The following is a 16,182-nucleotide window of genomic DNA, read 5'->3' as shown; positions in this document are numbered from 1 at the left end:
ACGGTAGCTGATTCTCAAATATTCAGATCAGTAAAATCAACACTTAACTGTTTTCAAAAAAAACAAATGTATCCCCTTAAAATTCATTTCTTCTTTTTTTTTGTTAGCCACGCCTACAGGCCACAGTTGGCAACGGATATGGGTGAATGAGGACTCATTCGAAGCAGAATTAGACCTGTTAGGGCCTTTTGATATTTTCATACCGAAAAAATTATCCCCCGAATTTACATTTACGAAAAACCTCGTTTTCCTATATTAGCCCATGTTAATTTTTCCCACCACAACCCCCCCCTTTAACGGTGTCTGATTGGGCTGAAATTTAGAGGATAAGCTTTACTGGGGTCTGGAAGCTTATCCTTGAAATTTCAGCTCAATCTGATCACTCCTTCCATGTTATCAAAACCACATATCAAGAGTTTTGGGAATTTGCTTGCGTCGGAAATAGCTTCTATTTGCTAAACAACAATTATTAGTGTGTTTGTATAGTCCAGCTGTTGATACTCTCGACTGTCAGGCTGAAAATCCGGTTTTGATTCACTATCAGAGTATCTTTTTTATACACTTTGAAAAGAAACTCAGTTTCTGTTTTAAATTATTTGAAAAAAATTACGTTTTCTAAAGAGTTAAAGAGGCTGAGTTACAAGGTCGACCCTTAAAACGTACAGGGATTAGGAGGCACAGTTGGGGGGCTGTTAAAGAGGCTGAGTCACAAGTTCGAACCTTAAAACGTACAGGGATTAGGAGGCACCCTGTACGACGTGATTTGAGTATTCAGGAATTAAAAGCCTTAACACAAGAATGTTCAAGAGCGGGGGGTTTGGGGGGAGGCAGTCCCCCAACTTTAACTCCTGACACGATCAGCTAACAGTTAGTCAAGCAATAATAAGTAATAAACTGTACAAAAACGTGCAGAAATTATTTGAAAAAAACTACGTTTTCTAAAGAGTTAAAGAGGCTGAGTTACAAGGTCGAACCTTAAAACGTACAGGGATTAGGAGGCACAGTTGGGGGGCTACCACCCCCAAACCCCCCGCTTTCGCAGCCTTTAAATATAAAAAAAATTTCTTTAAACTGAAAGTAAGGAGCGACATTAAAACTTAAAACGAACAGAAATTATTCCGTATATGAAAGAGGCTGTGCCCTCCTCAACGCCTCGCTCTTTACGCTAAAGTTTTTATTGTTTAAAAAAAGAGTTGTGAGAAAGTCAAACTTTAGCGTAAAGAGCGAGGCGTTGAGGAGGGCACAGCCTCTTTCATATACGGAATAATTTCTGTTCGTTTTAAGTTTTAATGTCGCTCCTTACTTTCAGTTTAAAGAAATTTTTTTTTATATTTAAAGGCTGCGAAAGCGGGGGTTTGGGGGGTGGTAGCCCCCCAACTGTGCCTCCTAATCCCTGTACGTTTTAAGGTTCGACCTTGTAACTCAGCCTCTTTAACTCTTTAGAAAACGTAGTTTTTTTCAAATAATTATCCCAAAAAGATGAAATGCCGTATGCCACCTTTAGCTACTAAAATAATTGTAACTAAAACTTTACCTGTATGTACATTCAGTATATTACTATCTATACATAGTCAACACAATGGTCGATAGAACATCTTTTAAATTTATACTTTGTATTGTTGGATGTGTTTTTTGGCAAGAGAGTATCTAAAATAATAATAACAAAGTTTTTTAAGATATAAGAAAGACTCCTTTAATTATTTTAACTGTTTACAAACTTGCACATTTATAATTAATATGGACCAATACTTTGCGAATTCTGCCCTATCGTGCAGGTTTTATAAGCATAGTTAACATCCGAGCAATTCTGTTAAAGTTCAGCCAGAAAACTTACCTTTCACTATATTCATCACGATTAGCATAACTTTAACACTTCTTTACACTTCGTACAAAACATCGTCATTTTCTCGCTAAAAAGTCGTTATTTCCACATTTATGCGATAATTGCCTAAAACCATTTGCTAAGCTGCTCTGAAATAGAGGATCAGCAAGGCAATGTAGGCGAGAAGTTTGGGAGGATCGAGGTGTGATTGATTATACACTGATCTGTAGATTATCCTTTTGAGAACAGTTTGGCAAACGTTTTGGTGATTATCTCAGAAATATGAAATGCCTTCTAGTATTTTTATCTTTTTTTTTTTGTAAAATGTCATCGCGTATATATATATATATATATATATATATATATATATATATATATATATATGTGTATATATATATATATATATATATATATATATATATATATATATATATATATATATATATATATATATATATATATATATATATATATATATATATATATATATATATATATATATATATATATATATATATATATATATATATATATATATATATATATATATATATATATATATATATATATATATATATATATATATATATGTGTGTGTGTGTGTGTGTGTGTGTGTGTGTGTGTGTGTGTGTGTGTGTGTGTGTGTGTGTGTGTGTGTGTGTGTGTGTGTGTGTGTGTGTGTGTGTGTGTGTGTGTGTGTGTGTGTGTGTGTGTGTGTGTGTGTGTGTGTGTGTGTGTGTGTGTGTGTGTGTGTGTGTGTGATGTGTGTGTGTGTGTGTGTGTGTGTGTGTGTGTGTGTGTGTGTGTGTGTGTGTGTGTGTGTGTGTGTGTGTGTGTGTGTGTGATGATGTGTGTGTGTGTGTGTGTGTGTGTGTGTGTGTGTGTGTGTGTGTGTGTGTGTATATATATATATATAGGCAGGTATGCCTTTCCAAAAACTAACCTGACAAGTATGTGTCCAATAAGAGAGTCATTCAAACTCCTGCACATTTACCCGTGCCTCAGCCATTGAAACATTTGCCTCTCAATTACTTGGACTATCTGGTCTTGGCTTTTCTCTGTCTACAATTACCCAGCCCAGTCTTGATGCAACCTATTGCCCAAAATACTTGATAACTTCAATTCAATCTGTTATCTGTTAATTTTTATTGATAAGCTCTTTTTTCTTTGTAGCTGCAATATATATCACAAAACCCTGCTGGAGTAACAGGGAATTTGATAGTCACTCGATCCGTCAACGCCTTTATTGGAACTTCGCCTGCATGGAGAAAAATATCTCGCTTAGCTTGGCGTCAAGGACCTTGTCATTTAGTCGAGGATGTGTGGACACCACATACTGTTGAAAGAGTTTTTAGCCTTGGGCCACGGTACCTTAGCTGCTTTCAAGCGCCAGAAATGCCAGGTAATATTATAACCATTAGATTCTAGAGATGTTCCATTCCTTTTTTAGAATCGTATCCATGTGTCTTCGTTTTAATTTTACTTTTGCCAGTTGATTTGTTTTGAATGCTTTCTGAAAATCCTATAATTTTTCGGTGACATAAAATGTGTTGCCTATATTGCCTATAGACTTTTAATGTTTTACGGTATCTAAAACACAATTTATTAGATAAAACAATATTGGATGTACAGATAAATAAAAGGAAAAACTATTGCTTATTTCTGCTGATATGACTTCACAAAATGAAAAATACTGGTTTTTCCGCTAATCTGTTTGAATACTATTTTTGTGTAATTTTTTTTTTAATGACAGCTAATTATTTCTATAACGAGTGACAATTCCAAAGCATAATTGTAGTGCCACCGACTCCTTCCGAGGTCGGGTTGCCACCGGGATGCCATCCTTCGTTTTAGATATTAATTTTTGTTCCTACTCTTTTTTCCTGTACGTGTTACTAAATACTTACGGTATGCAAAATTGCTTGTCATTGTCAAGATAGACATGTTTTTGACTTGTTTTCTTTGAATTGTTGTCCTTGCATTTAATTTCAAGGCTTAACAGTCAATCAAGTTGTGTTCGAAATTACTGTAGAGAGAAAAAGCGAAATTCTCCCTTGTTAACTTAGAAACAGAAAATTAAGTGGGGGGCTTAGTTCTTTTTTTAAAGAATCTAAATTAAATGTGTTTGAAGTATTCTGTTAAGACATAAAATCGCGAAGAAAACGAGGGCAATTAACAGCCAGTGAAAAAACTATTTAAATAAGTTAATTGTCCTCATTTTCTTCGCGATTTTATGTTTTATCATAATTTGTCAGTGTGGTCTCAGAAATTATTTAAGTATTTTGTTGTCGCCTAGTAATTCTGGACTATTTACTTGTTATCTTTATAAATGTCCAGTGGCAACCCTGGACGATATGCCAAAAGATCATTGAATCTTATGGTTCCCCCGGTATTGTCACTACATATTATAATTGAAAAATCATTCGTTACCGTAATAATTAAAAAGTCATTGGGTATGTTCGCAAGAATTTACTTATGAATACATGTGACCATTTTTATAAAATAGGCAAATTACATTAAAATTATAGAAAATGCAAAGAAAGTCGCACAAAATGGTGAAATTTGAAGATGATTTGGACCCGAGGACTCATTCGTGTAAGAGCCTTCCACGGCTATGCAAAGGCTGGTATGCTTTGGGAATAGTTTTTGTGGTAGACAGAATCATATAGTATTCGTATATAAATGAAAAATTTGAATTTTTTTCAAAATATAGGTCATACTGTGCCATCTTTTTCATGCCTGAAAGTGGAATTATGTGTGGATGATGAAAATGGTTTGATAAAAAAAAAAAAAATATAGCCTTATTTTCCGGATCAGGCAACGCAAAATATGGAAACTTAAGACTCTAATCGTAAGATAGTAGCAAAAGAGAAAAAAATCCTAATGTTTTTTTTTTATAGATAGGAAGGTGTTATCTGTACGATATGGGATATAAAAAAGAGGATAATTTTTTAAAGTATTGTAAAATCCGTGTAAATTCAGCTAAGACATGTCGAAAATTGTTTAGCAGTATTTCTAAAACTGTAGAAATTTTTTTGTCAGTCTGGGGAGTTACAATACCATAGATAAGGCGTCATAGCTCAGAAAAGTAAACGATTAAGTACGTAATAGCATTTTGTTTATTAATTAATATCTTCAGGTACATACAAGTGTGGATGCAAAGGTAAAGTAAGCATCTAGAAAACGAATCAGCACGTATCAACGAATAAATACTGAGATAACTAGGCTCACATTTAAAATTATTTAACTAGCGTTAATATTGAAAATCAATGAGCGATTTGAAATAGTTAAGGTTAAAGTTAATGGTTTACCATAAGTCTAAAAACATTACCTTTATCCATAGCCTTTTTCCTCTTTCTCAGAATATAATAAACTCTTGAGGTTTTATTTATCTTCCATTATTTTTATTTTATGCATTCTATTCAGTTATTGTTCTAGACATATTGTGTAATTGTTTTTAGCTGTAAATCGTTCCTTTGTTTGATCTGTTGGAGTGCTTTTGTAACTTTATGCACCTACCTCCTTTACTCCTCTACTTTACGATAAATAAATAAACATAAGAAGGTCATTAAGTTACACACAATACTATTGACCTATTTTGGGAGTCGCAAAACCTAAAAGGCTATGAACTAGAGAAGCGTCAAATAAGTGTTGTCTTTCTAGTCATTTTATATTGTAATGCTCTGATAAGATTTTTTCCAAATACTGCACTGAGTTTCTTGTCTGTATTAGGGAAAAAAGCTTTAATATTACAGGTATATATTGATTTATACTCTAGACTATGTCTATCCTTGACAACATTCAAAACACTTACCTACTACGTGGTTATGTTAGCATTACTGACTTCTTTACAATAAAGTCTAATAGAATAATTTTGTTCTGTGGAACGATAGAGGTTAGGTATTAGAGCTGCACTTTTGGATGTTGAAACAGAATTTTCAAATTAATTTACGATTTACCTTTAAATTGTTGTACGAAACTTTAATACTCAATAGGCGCAAGAATCGCGATACAATACTAACCCCCTCCAAAAAAATGATGAAACGGTAGGGACTTCCCGGAGACTGAGTTCCTTGTTAAGTTTTTTTTTAGGCCGAGTGCTGTTGGAGATAATGAAATCTCCAAACAGCACGGAATGTGCATGTAATTTATTGCAAATTACCTTCAACTCTTTCTCCACATATTTTTTTTCAGGAATTTCTGATCCTCTCAGCCCTATGGTCTTCGAGGAAAAGATTATATTTAGTATTAATGCCGGAGCAACATCATCTTTGACCCTAGCCAAGATCAAGAAAGTTTTCAACAAAATTGATAGCAAATCTATTGCTAAACAGGTATGAAACTGCTATTCCTCAAATTGATATTAACATTCAGCAACTTGAAAGGAAAGGGAATGTTAGGTGTGCTTGAAGGAAAAGGAAATATTGAGTAAGGCTAAATGAAACTGTTCTCCTCCATTTATTAAAGTGAGTTTATTGTAAACCCGTCGGGTTTGATAATTGAAACGCGAATGGAACAAAAACCTTGAATAAATGAAAAAATAACACTCAAATATTAACAATGCAAGACATCTACAGAGCATGTCCCTTTTCTTTTAAGCTGCTGAATCTACAGAGCAAAAATCAATTTAATAAATGAAGAGCTATCATTGATTTTGCTGATTTTTTCTAGCCGAACCGTTTAATCTGGTATTCTTTGACTTTCATTTGGTCCATGATCCTATATTTCCTGATAATCTTTTAATTTCCAGTCCAAGTTGGGAGTCCGAGCAGATTTCTTTCAAATAAAAAGAAGGTTTATCAGATTCTATATTTTTCTGTATGTGTTAGAATTTTCTAAACTAGAGAACAGTAGATAATGTGAGATGTTTTTTTTTATTGTACAATATGGCAAGGTTGGTTTTATTCAATCCGGGTTTAGCCTTGGTTTGGCGTTCTATCTGTGTAAATAAAAAATGATATATGTTTTTGAGAAATGATCCAATTACAAATCTAAAAATAGTTATATGGTCAGATGGTTTGATCGAGGTGCTAAAAAGGGGTATGCAAAGATTCAGAAGCGCTTCTTTCCAATTGAACATTTTGAGACTATGGTGGGTCTAATCGTACCCTTAAAGAACGTTTCACAATTGATGATCTGAGATATCCTTTTCTCAGACGAGCTTGATTGTTCCATGATGAATATTTTTTACGTATAGTTCACTAGTAAGTCTCTTCGGCTTTTCTGAACTGCATTTTCTTTAGTTAGCACTGATATTTAAATGAAGAATATTGAACGAAGTGAAAAAGTATGACAAACTCTTATTTATGTGATAAAAAAGGCCTGACTCTGATTAGGGCTTAGGATGAATAAATGGGAGGGGAGAATGAGTGGCATGAACGGTTAGTTTATTCAAACGGTAATAAGCTGGCGCGCATTTGCCTACGTATCTTCATCTTGTAATCCGAAGAAGAACCGTGACTCTGATATATCCTGTTGTTGGAAGACATAGGACTTCGTCCTATAATCTTCACACTATTGCGGAATTTTCGTAATATAAGTTGGCGGGTCCTGGTCAGCAACTGCGAGCTCTATTCTTATGTGCCATGGCTTTTAGTGAATAGCTTTGTGAGTCTAAGTAAAGTAATCGAAGTCAAAAAAGAGAAAACGATATATTTGGCACAAAAAGATAGTAGCTTTAATTCTTTTCTTTTAAACATCCTTTATGGGTTCAAAAGTTTTTTTTAGCGGAGCTCTAGATTCAAGAGAATATTTATTTGTAAAAACTTCAAATATTTGAGCGGGGAGGGCAGGCTATGTGAAATCAAGCTAATGTTTTTGTAACTGTCATGACAGCCTGACTCGATCGTTTGTAAATTCCTTTGACAGTTTTATTTGCGAATTATTCAGTTAGTTAGTAGTTGTATTTTACATAAAGGATACGATATCTGAAAGCTGTGATGTTTCGGAATTCATTTTTTTACGAATATGGGCAAAGCTCAACAAGAGCTCAGTAATCTATTAAAGGTAGATTGTTTTCAATTACGGTACTAAGAGGAAGAGACTCAGACTTAGGAGGACGAAGAAGGTATAGAAGACAGGAAAACTCATTCATCTTCTTACTCCATAGACACAACCCTACCCACATTGCAGTTCGATCATATTTTTCTCTATTAAATGATCTAAGCAAGATATCTTTTGTCCTAGCTTGGGATGTCACCAAACGAGAATTCAACCCCAATCCATATATTGCATAATGCTGCTGGTCACCTTGGTGGTCCTGCTCGTAGTCTAGGTGGCGTCGTTATTGGCTATATGGGTGCAAGGGTGTTCAACCTACGCCCAGTCTCTACAGTTATACAAGCCATAGGAGGAACTTCTGTTCTTTTAGGTATGTTAAAATCCTGATTCTTTACCGAGGCATATGAAGCCTGACTACTAAGCTATTTTTAATGTTTGCTGGTTCATTTGATTAAACTTCTGTTGCCAAACCTTTTTTAGACAGGGTCTATTTTTATAACTAAAACCAAAATTAGTTCCTTTCACCTTAGCATTTTTCTTTCAATTCCCATTGCTTATTATAATGTCCATTTTTTTATGTATTTGCTACAAACATACATATGTATGTGACAAAGATCTCTGGATAAACGTAACTGTCAGTGGCATATATGTGGTGTGTGTGACAATAGCGTATTGTATTTCTTGCCCAGGAAACAAAAAGTGCCGTAACTTAACGAAAATTTCAACCTTGTTGTTTTGATGTATGAAAGCAGTTAACGAGCAGGTCTGCCACGGGTTTTTAAAATAGACGATAATAACAAGGATATATCGGAAAAGTAGTCACCTGGATATTGAATATCAAAATCACTTTGGAGCCCTTGCTTCCCACAGATGACCTGCCTTCAAAAGTTATCAAAAAAGCCGACATGAGAATCAGTTTCTGGATTTTCTATAGTTTGCATGGCATATAAAAATATCCTGCTTATAAAAATATTTATCTTTTTAAAATGCTGAAAACTGTTTAAAAATAAAAAAAATGTTCTAAATGTCTTATTTTGCTATGGTTGTAGAAAATGCTTAGATAGATTAAAGAGCTAGGATCAAAGTGCACAACTGTATTAAAGAACGGTGAAATATTCCTAAAATATGGAATGAAAAAATAGTCTCAAATTCATGCAACCAATATTTTCCGCATTTTCATTTATAACTTATTAATACGAAACTCAAAAGTCAAACTTTTATTAATAATAATCCCTGGTTAATAAGACGAACACACTCTTCTAGTAATATTAGTATTAGTATTAAGTGCAGTAGATTTTATTACCTCAGTAGCTTCTTGAAATCACTCATTAGCAGAAAATCAATGCTAACTTAATTTTGAAAATATACATATAGATATAAGATATATGTCAAACAACAATAAAAATCATTAGACAAGTACAATGGGCTGATCCTCACCAATGTCCCATGGCCTGGAAAGAAGGAGGATTTACACATGGGCTAATTTGGCTGATTGTAGTTTCAGATTGTATGATAGAGCCAAGGAATCGAGAGAATTGCACTTATTGCAGTTTCATATGCGAATAACATTTTAGCCTTATTGGTAGTTTTACATGTCCACCCTCAGATAATCCATTATTATTATCTTAGTCTAGCCTGGAAATAACTGGAATTAGAGTTTTTGAACTAAGAACGTTATATATTTTCTTTTTTCTTTTCTAATATTATTTTAAAGAGCATGTACTTTCCTAACGAAATCATTCCTGTCCAGCTTTCAGTATTTTTTTGGCGCTGTTGTTAGTAGCGTCTCTGTAGTGCACAGTTGGATCTTTATTTTTACTGAACCTTGGAATTAATGAGTAATCTTTCTGTCTATTTCAGGTCATGGATTTTTCAAATTGTTTTTAAAAATGAATTGCTTTTAAAAAATCTTCAGATATAGGTTCAAAATTGGAATAAAATTCAGGCTTATGATTTTCTCTTAATCTAGGTCTTATTGCCATGGCAAATGATACTGAAACATTATATGCGTCAGTAAAAGTACTGGTATGCATCATTCGTTCTGAACCGTCCATTGATAAGGAAATGGAGCGAACTCTTGGCTATCAAACATTGGCTACTTTACTTCGAAGACATAAGTCCTTATTAAACAACCATGTTTTGCAACTCATATTCAGTTTAGTTGGTACAGTCAATAGCGGAAAAGAAACTCTTATCATACCTGCTAATACCACTGCTTTCCGTGATCTGCTTTGCGATCTTGAGGTAAGTTTTTGCTGCTTCTTTTGTGTAGGAATGTGCCCGTATTAAAAGGTCTGTATGCTGCTAATTGTCTTGCTGCTGTATGCTGTATGCTGCTAATTGATAGTTTTGGGTACTCATTTGACCGAACATAATATGATGTAGGTGTTTTAATGTTTAAATATAATGCTGAACTGTTCAATAAATCTATCTATCAAAGTCTAATGGATTTTAAACGTCTTTCTTGGCAGAAATCCAAGACAAAGTCAAACGTTCACTCGAAGGGACTGAATATCATGTCAAACTAGCTAAACTTTGATAACACAATTCAAAAGACGAATTTTTCTATCGACAAACTTTCCTTGCTTAATTCAGAGGAAACAACAAGAAGGAACTTCCTAATTCAATAAAATTAGGAAATAAAATTTCCTAATTCAATAAAATTCTGCCAAAACTATGCAAAATATAATGGGCGGGTCAAATAATAAGCTGATTGCCAAATATCGTGCTTTTAAGCCATTCATCAGGGGGGCAAACAAAAGCAGATCGTCCCCGAATGGTGTACAAAGAGGTAGTTAGGTAGGAACTTCACGGGAGGCAGCAAAAAATAGGCTTGCAACATATTGAGCCTAAGGAGGAGTGTGCACAGCTGTGTCGATTGTGTGCACGATATTGTCGATATTAGGTATTATCGATATTGCCGATATTATTGTGTCGATATTAGGTAGTTTGGTGCTGCAGAATTCTTAGTAGTAGCTCCAGTTGTAGTATACACGCAATAATATACGTAATCATAGTAAAAACCTCATCTTGTTTTTGACGTTGGAAACTAGTTTTGAACTAAAAAAAATCAAAACAATTTAAGTAAGGTATAACGAAAAAGAAGAAAACGCAGAATTCACAAGATTCCATTAAGTAACTTTGTAATCATTAAAAATATATTTAAAAACAGATGTTTAATGCTTAATTATGGGAAAATAATTGCAACTGACGAAATTTTGTATTAGGTTTTCATTTTGATTTAAAAATATGGAGGCATCAAATAAGTAAGCAGGGTTCGAGGGGTATTAGGTGACTAATTATATTGAAACCGAGCTGGTTATACATAAAAAGTTATGCTTTAAGTTCAAAATAAACAAAACACGAGAGTAAAAAGCCAGTAAATATGAAGAAAGTGACGAGTATTTTGGCTATATGCGTAGTGTTATCTACAATGTCGAAAACTAGAATAAAAAGCTAACTAGAAAATAGACTTGTAAAAAAAAATCTTCCATCCCAGCCCCCCCCCCCCCCAAAAAGTGAAGGGGAGAAAAGGTCAAGGTAAAAAGAAATCCATTAATAAGGTAAATACATAAATGCAAATCTGAACTCGTACGATTGGTGAATTACCTCTGTTACGGCTAGAAAATAACTTAATGTCGAATTGGGAGTACTCATATTGAAGTGGATGAAGTTTGTTGACTATTACAAGTTACTGATGCCTTAAATTAACCAATTTTTGTTTAGCCAAAACAAAGTATTTTTCAATGCATTGACGAAGAAAAGGTCCGATTCTTTGACTATCCAAGATATTTCAGCAGTTGTTGAAGGGCCCTAAAAATATAACGTTTTATTTCATAGCAGTTGTAAGCCAAATCCTCATGATTTCGATTTTGTTTAAAATATTTAAATGTTGATTGCACTAAATGAGCGATACAATATATAAGAAATAGTTGTGAAGAAAAAGCATCGGCTCTTGCGATCCGACGCATTACGAGTATTTAAATGTGTGGCTCTTGTCATAGTAATAGCGTAATTAATAAGAACAAGCTCATATACTATCGAAGGCAGCACAAAATCTCGTTTTACTGCATTATAAGTTCACTTACATTTTCTATTTTTATTCGCTTAAGGTTTATGATCCCTCTTAAAGTCTCGATGTATCATTTTTCTGCTCTCGTGCCGTTTTACTGCCTCAAAGAAAGATAAAAATTTTGCTACCACACCATAGCTGAGATTCAGTTCTACACATCTACCGAATTATATTTTGAAGTTTAAAATATAGGGCTTTTACATTAAGAAAAAGTCGAAAGTTTGTTAAAAATAGTCAAAAAAGGACAATTTTCTTCTTCTTTTTTTTTACAAGTTTAGATTCTACGGTGGGAGAAATTCTAAGTAATATCATAATTCTGGTTCGGTGAATAGATAGATCTGAGTTTATCTATAAGTTACTCTATGATTTTATCTAGTTTATCTATCTGAGTTACTCTATGATTTGAGTATCTTGTCCGTTTGGTGCAAGTTTGTCACGAAATCGCTAGTTTTAGAAGGAAACATAAACCATAAACTTCTTTCAAAAAAAAATTGTATTTATGCTTAAATGTGAAGGGGTCTAAGAAAGTTCCCGGAATGTGCTTTAAAAAAGCGAATTCTTCAATTTAAAGTCGTTTTCTTTTTTTTTTCAATTAAAGATTGCTCTGAGTACCCTAAATTGTCCTCCTTAAGGTGGGTTAATACTTCTTCGGCACCTACAAGGAACATGAATAATTCCTGTTCTGATAATATTGATCAGCCATTATATTTCCTGTAAATTGATGGTCGTTCAATTTCAAATTCATTTCAGGGAAAGGCAAAATCACAAGCGGGAAGTTCTGGCAACTATTGGGGGTATGGAACGAGCACAATATTGTTCTGATCAAACATTGCATCGTTCAGAAACAGATAGTTAGAGCCGTAAAGCCCCGTTGCAAAAGCTTATTCCGCCAATGTAGTTCTGGTGCTTTCCCGTCCATCTTTTCGAGTGGTTGTAATTATATCGGAATATCCCCCTTCCCTCCCTGAACGTGCCTGTTTTGACCTAAATAATGCTCTTGAAAAGCCTTTCTATGTGCTCCAAATATTTCCATAGCTGGTTACAAAAGGCTCATAAAATATATGGTGCCTGCACAATATCCATATTTTTCATCCATCGCAGCATTTATACGACCTCACAAAATCAAATTTCTAGAATGAGCATGTACACATTTCATAGCCATTGCGCCAACTGATTGATTATAATTATGAGAAATGAATCGGAGAATGTCACGCAAACAGAATACGTGTGTGAATCTTAGCACCAAATGGGTCAGCCTGGAGGAGTAGAGTTGCGACGCTCTCTCCCCAACGCGGCAGGAGCCCTAAGTCTAAGTCAATTTAAGTCCTTTAGCTAAGCCCTTTTGCATGATTTACCTATTTTAGTCTAAGAGATATAAAACTTCTTTCAGGTATGGAGAGATACAAGTGGTGATCTGCTTCGCTCACTTTTAGAGCACTTCAATGAACTTCTTTCAGAGTCAAGTGAAAAGAAAAGCAATTTAAAAGCTCTCAGGGATCTTAATATGGCAGCCCGTCTCCTGTACCTTCTTAAAGAATCTCCATTGACAATCTCTACCACTCAAGCTGCTCTTAATGTGCTTCGTTTGCTTTTAGCTGTGAACCCCCGTCCAGTTGATCTCTTATGGTAACAAAACTTATTTTTGTATTTTGACATTTCATACGTTTTGTTTTAGGTATAAAAAAGATAAACGATAAAAAAAGAAATATTGATTTTTTTTTTCATTATTATTGCTTTAGACTGGCTGTATTTCAATGTAGTTCAAGGACTAGGAGCTGTGCTCCTTAGATGTCCATAGATGCTCCTTGGATGTTGAGCCACATGCCCAACGGTGCTGCCCCGAGACCTAAAGAATATTCATTGACTCTTTTACTGGTGTCGTACTAGGAGCAAGTCTGGTGATTGCAGGGTCTTTGTTCTCTGAGAGTATGGTAATCTTGGAGCATCAAATTGTTGTATGCTCTTTAAATAACAGGATCATAAGCATTAAAAATAATTTTGGTCCGAATTGTACTGCGACTCTGAAATCTGAATATGCTTTCTGAATTCTGACACACATGTTAACTTATTCAGGCCATTTTAATTATATATTATGTCTCTTTAGATAAAGTGTAATCTCTTGTAATTTAGCTGCAAACCTATTGAAAATTTTTGGGGCAGACTTTAGAGCTTTGCTGGAAATTTTAGTAATGCAATCATTGGTTGATGATTCCTAAACTAGGGTTGGATTTTTCGTTTTTATTGTAATGTGATCGCTTTAAATTCTCAAAAATGATTGAGGAAATTGAAAGCTTCGTTCATTGTTCAGGTTATACTATGCGTTATTATATTGGCGATTATCTCATGTTAAAAAACATGTAGGTCGCATAAAACACACAGTAAAAAAAATCTACTATATTTATTAAAAAAAAAAAATTAAAATGCAACTTGTTTACCTCACAAGACATAAAAAAAATAAAATAAAAAGTGGTATAAGTATATCTAATGACTACAAAATGGTGTTTTAAATATTTTTTGTTACGCTATCATCTAAATTCTTATTATCATTATCAAGTATATTAGGTAGGCTAAAGCCTCTATAAAGCGTAAAAAGACGAATCGACTTTAGTTGAGGTACACAAAAATTTGAACTACCACGTGGCCCATAAGGATGGAGAGAAGACTCTGTAAGGAACAAATCAGGCGAAAATACTATTTATTTAACATAAATATGCCTTAAAAAATTAGACTGGTAGAATTTATTAATCTTATGTCAGGCAGATAGTTTGCTGTTTAAATTAGGCGATAAATAATTAAAGAAACAGGAGTGATGGTCAGCATTCGATAAGCTAATATAACTAGAAAGTGCCACTTAGAATGTTTCAGGAGGTATGATTATTTCTGTCTTGTTTCCTTTTGTTATTTTATTCATTATTTATTTTGCCGCGGATAAATGTTGAAAAGTAACTTTTATTAAAAAAGAAATAATGATAAGAAAATGATGATCTTTACAAAAACAGTAACTTGGAGAGGCAAAGTTTTTCTTTTCTTCTTTTTTTTCAGTAAAATGATCGCTTATTTTCCACAATTCTTTTGCTGGTCAAAATTATTTTGATCCGATATGGGCCATGAAATAGAGAATCTTGTCTCAAGTTCACAAATTTCTAATAATTTTCCAGAAGAAAAAAAATACTTCTTGCCGGCTAAATAGCTATTCTAGCTCTGAAAATAAAGTTCAGTCAGGTAATTTCAGTTTTGTGTAGAACATATCTATTGGAGATTCTAAATAAGGTTGTGAATCTGCAGCTCCTCTAGATTGTCAAGAAAATAATTTTGGAAAGTACCAAATTATGATATCCAAATTATGCTTTGCTTCTTTTTTTTACTTTTTTTTATTTGATCGAGTTTCCTGAAATTATGAGTGCGTTTTTGTTGCCTGGAAATAAACTCAAAAATATCAGACTGCAATCTGTTCTGTAGGTTGTGGGGAGGGGTAGAAGCTCCGAAATCTTACCAGAGCCAATTTACCAGAAGGTATTCTCAGATCTCAGCTGAACTCCATAAAAAAAGAACAGCTAGTGCTCTATCGGTGTCTTCTAAGTTCTTTTGACCTATATTAGGGGGAGGGGTCTTGAATTCTTGCCATGAGGACTTCTATAAGATCTTGTTGTCATATCTCAACCAAACTGGTGACGGCAAGTAAAAACTAGTGTCTTAGATAGTGATTTTGAAGTTTAAAAGCCGATAGTTATGTATTAAAGTCCTCGATATAATATATTAATGGTTATTAACAGTTGATTACACTCTCTTTTTTTAGAAAAAAGATTCAAAACTTATTTTAATGAAAAAGGGTGCTGCTTTTGCTTCAAAATTGTTGTATAACCTGTAGGCTCCCTTCGTGTATTGAAAAACACCTTAGGTAAGAAAAATCTAAGAAATCAATGTGCCCTTCCCTTTATCTTCTAATTCTCAAAATCTCCGATGTCAATGCATCCCGCAATTCTGGAAAATTGTTTTTCAGAAAGCAAAAGTGAAAAAAAAAATGAAGCGTTTGTCTAGTCTTTCAAAATGTTCAACCGACAAGAATTTTTATTGGTTCGCGTAATTCATTTCAATTAAATAGATCTAGGTAATCCATAAAGTTGGTAGATTGGTAAAAGATGAGCAATAGAGATATCTAGCAAAACAAATTTGTTTAAAAAAAAAAAAAATGAAATATCACATAAGTACACAAAGTCTAAACCTTTAAGTCTAAACCTTTTTGAGGGGGTGACCCTCAAAATTCGTCAACGGGGATGGAAGAGAGTGA

General features: G+C 33.9%; 1 protein-coding gene across 1 annotated transcript in view; it reads left to right on the top strand.

The window, feature by feature from the left end:
• The window catches only part of bchs (WD repeat and FYVE domain containing 3 bchs), a 196,171-nt gene that overhangs the window by 105,566 nt on the left and 74,423 nt on the right, over positions 1–16,182 (top strand). Inside the window, exons 21-25 of the mRNA XM_089089485.1 lie at positions 2,996–3,224; positions 6,017–6,156; positions 8,009–8,192; positions 9,792–10,066; positions 13,285–13,520. Coding sequence (XP_088945611.1) covers positions 2,996–3,224; positions 6,017–6,156; positions 8,009–8,192; positions 9,792–10,066; positions 13,285–13,520 — 1,064 coding nt within the window. The remainder of the gene's footprint in view (positions 1–2,995; positions 3,225–6,016; positions 6,157–8,008; positions 8,193–9,791; positions 10,067–13,284; positions 13,521–16,182) is intronic.

This window comes from Artemia sp. Qi Xiang Cuo, chromosome 5, assembly GCF_049724085.1.
Source record: "Artemia sp. Qi Xiang Cuo chromosome 5, ASM4972408v1, whole genome shotgun sequence".
NCBI lineage: Eukaryota > Metazoa > Arthropoda > Branchiopoda > Anostraca > Artemiidae > Artemia > Artemia sp. Qi Xiang Cuo.
Note: the sequence above shows the minus strand (reverse complement) of the source record. Positions and strands in the feature narration are given on the sequence as shown.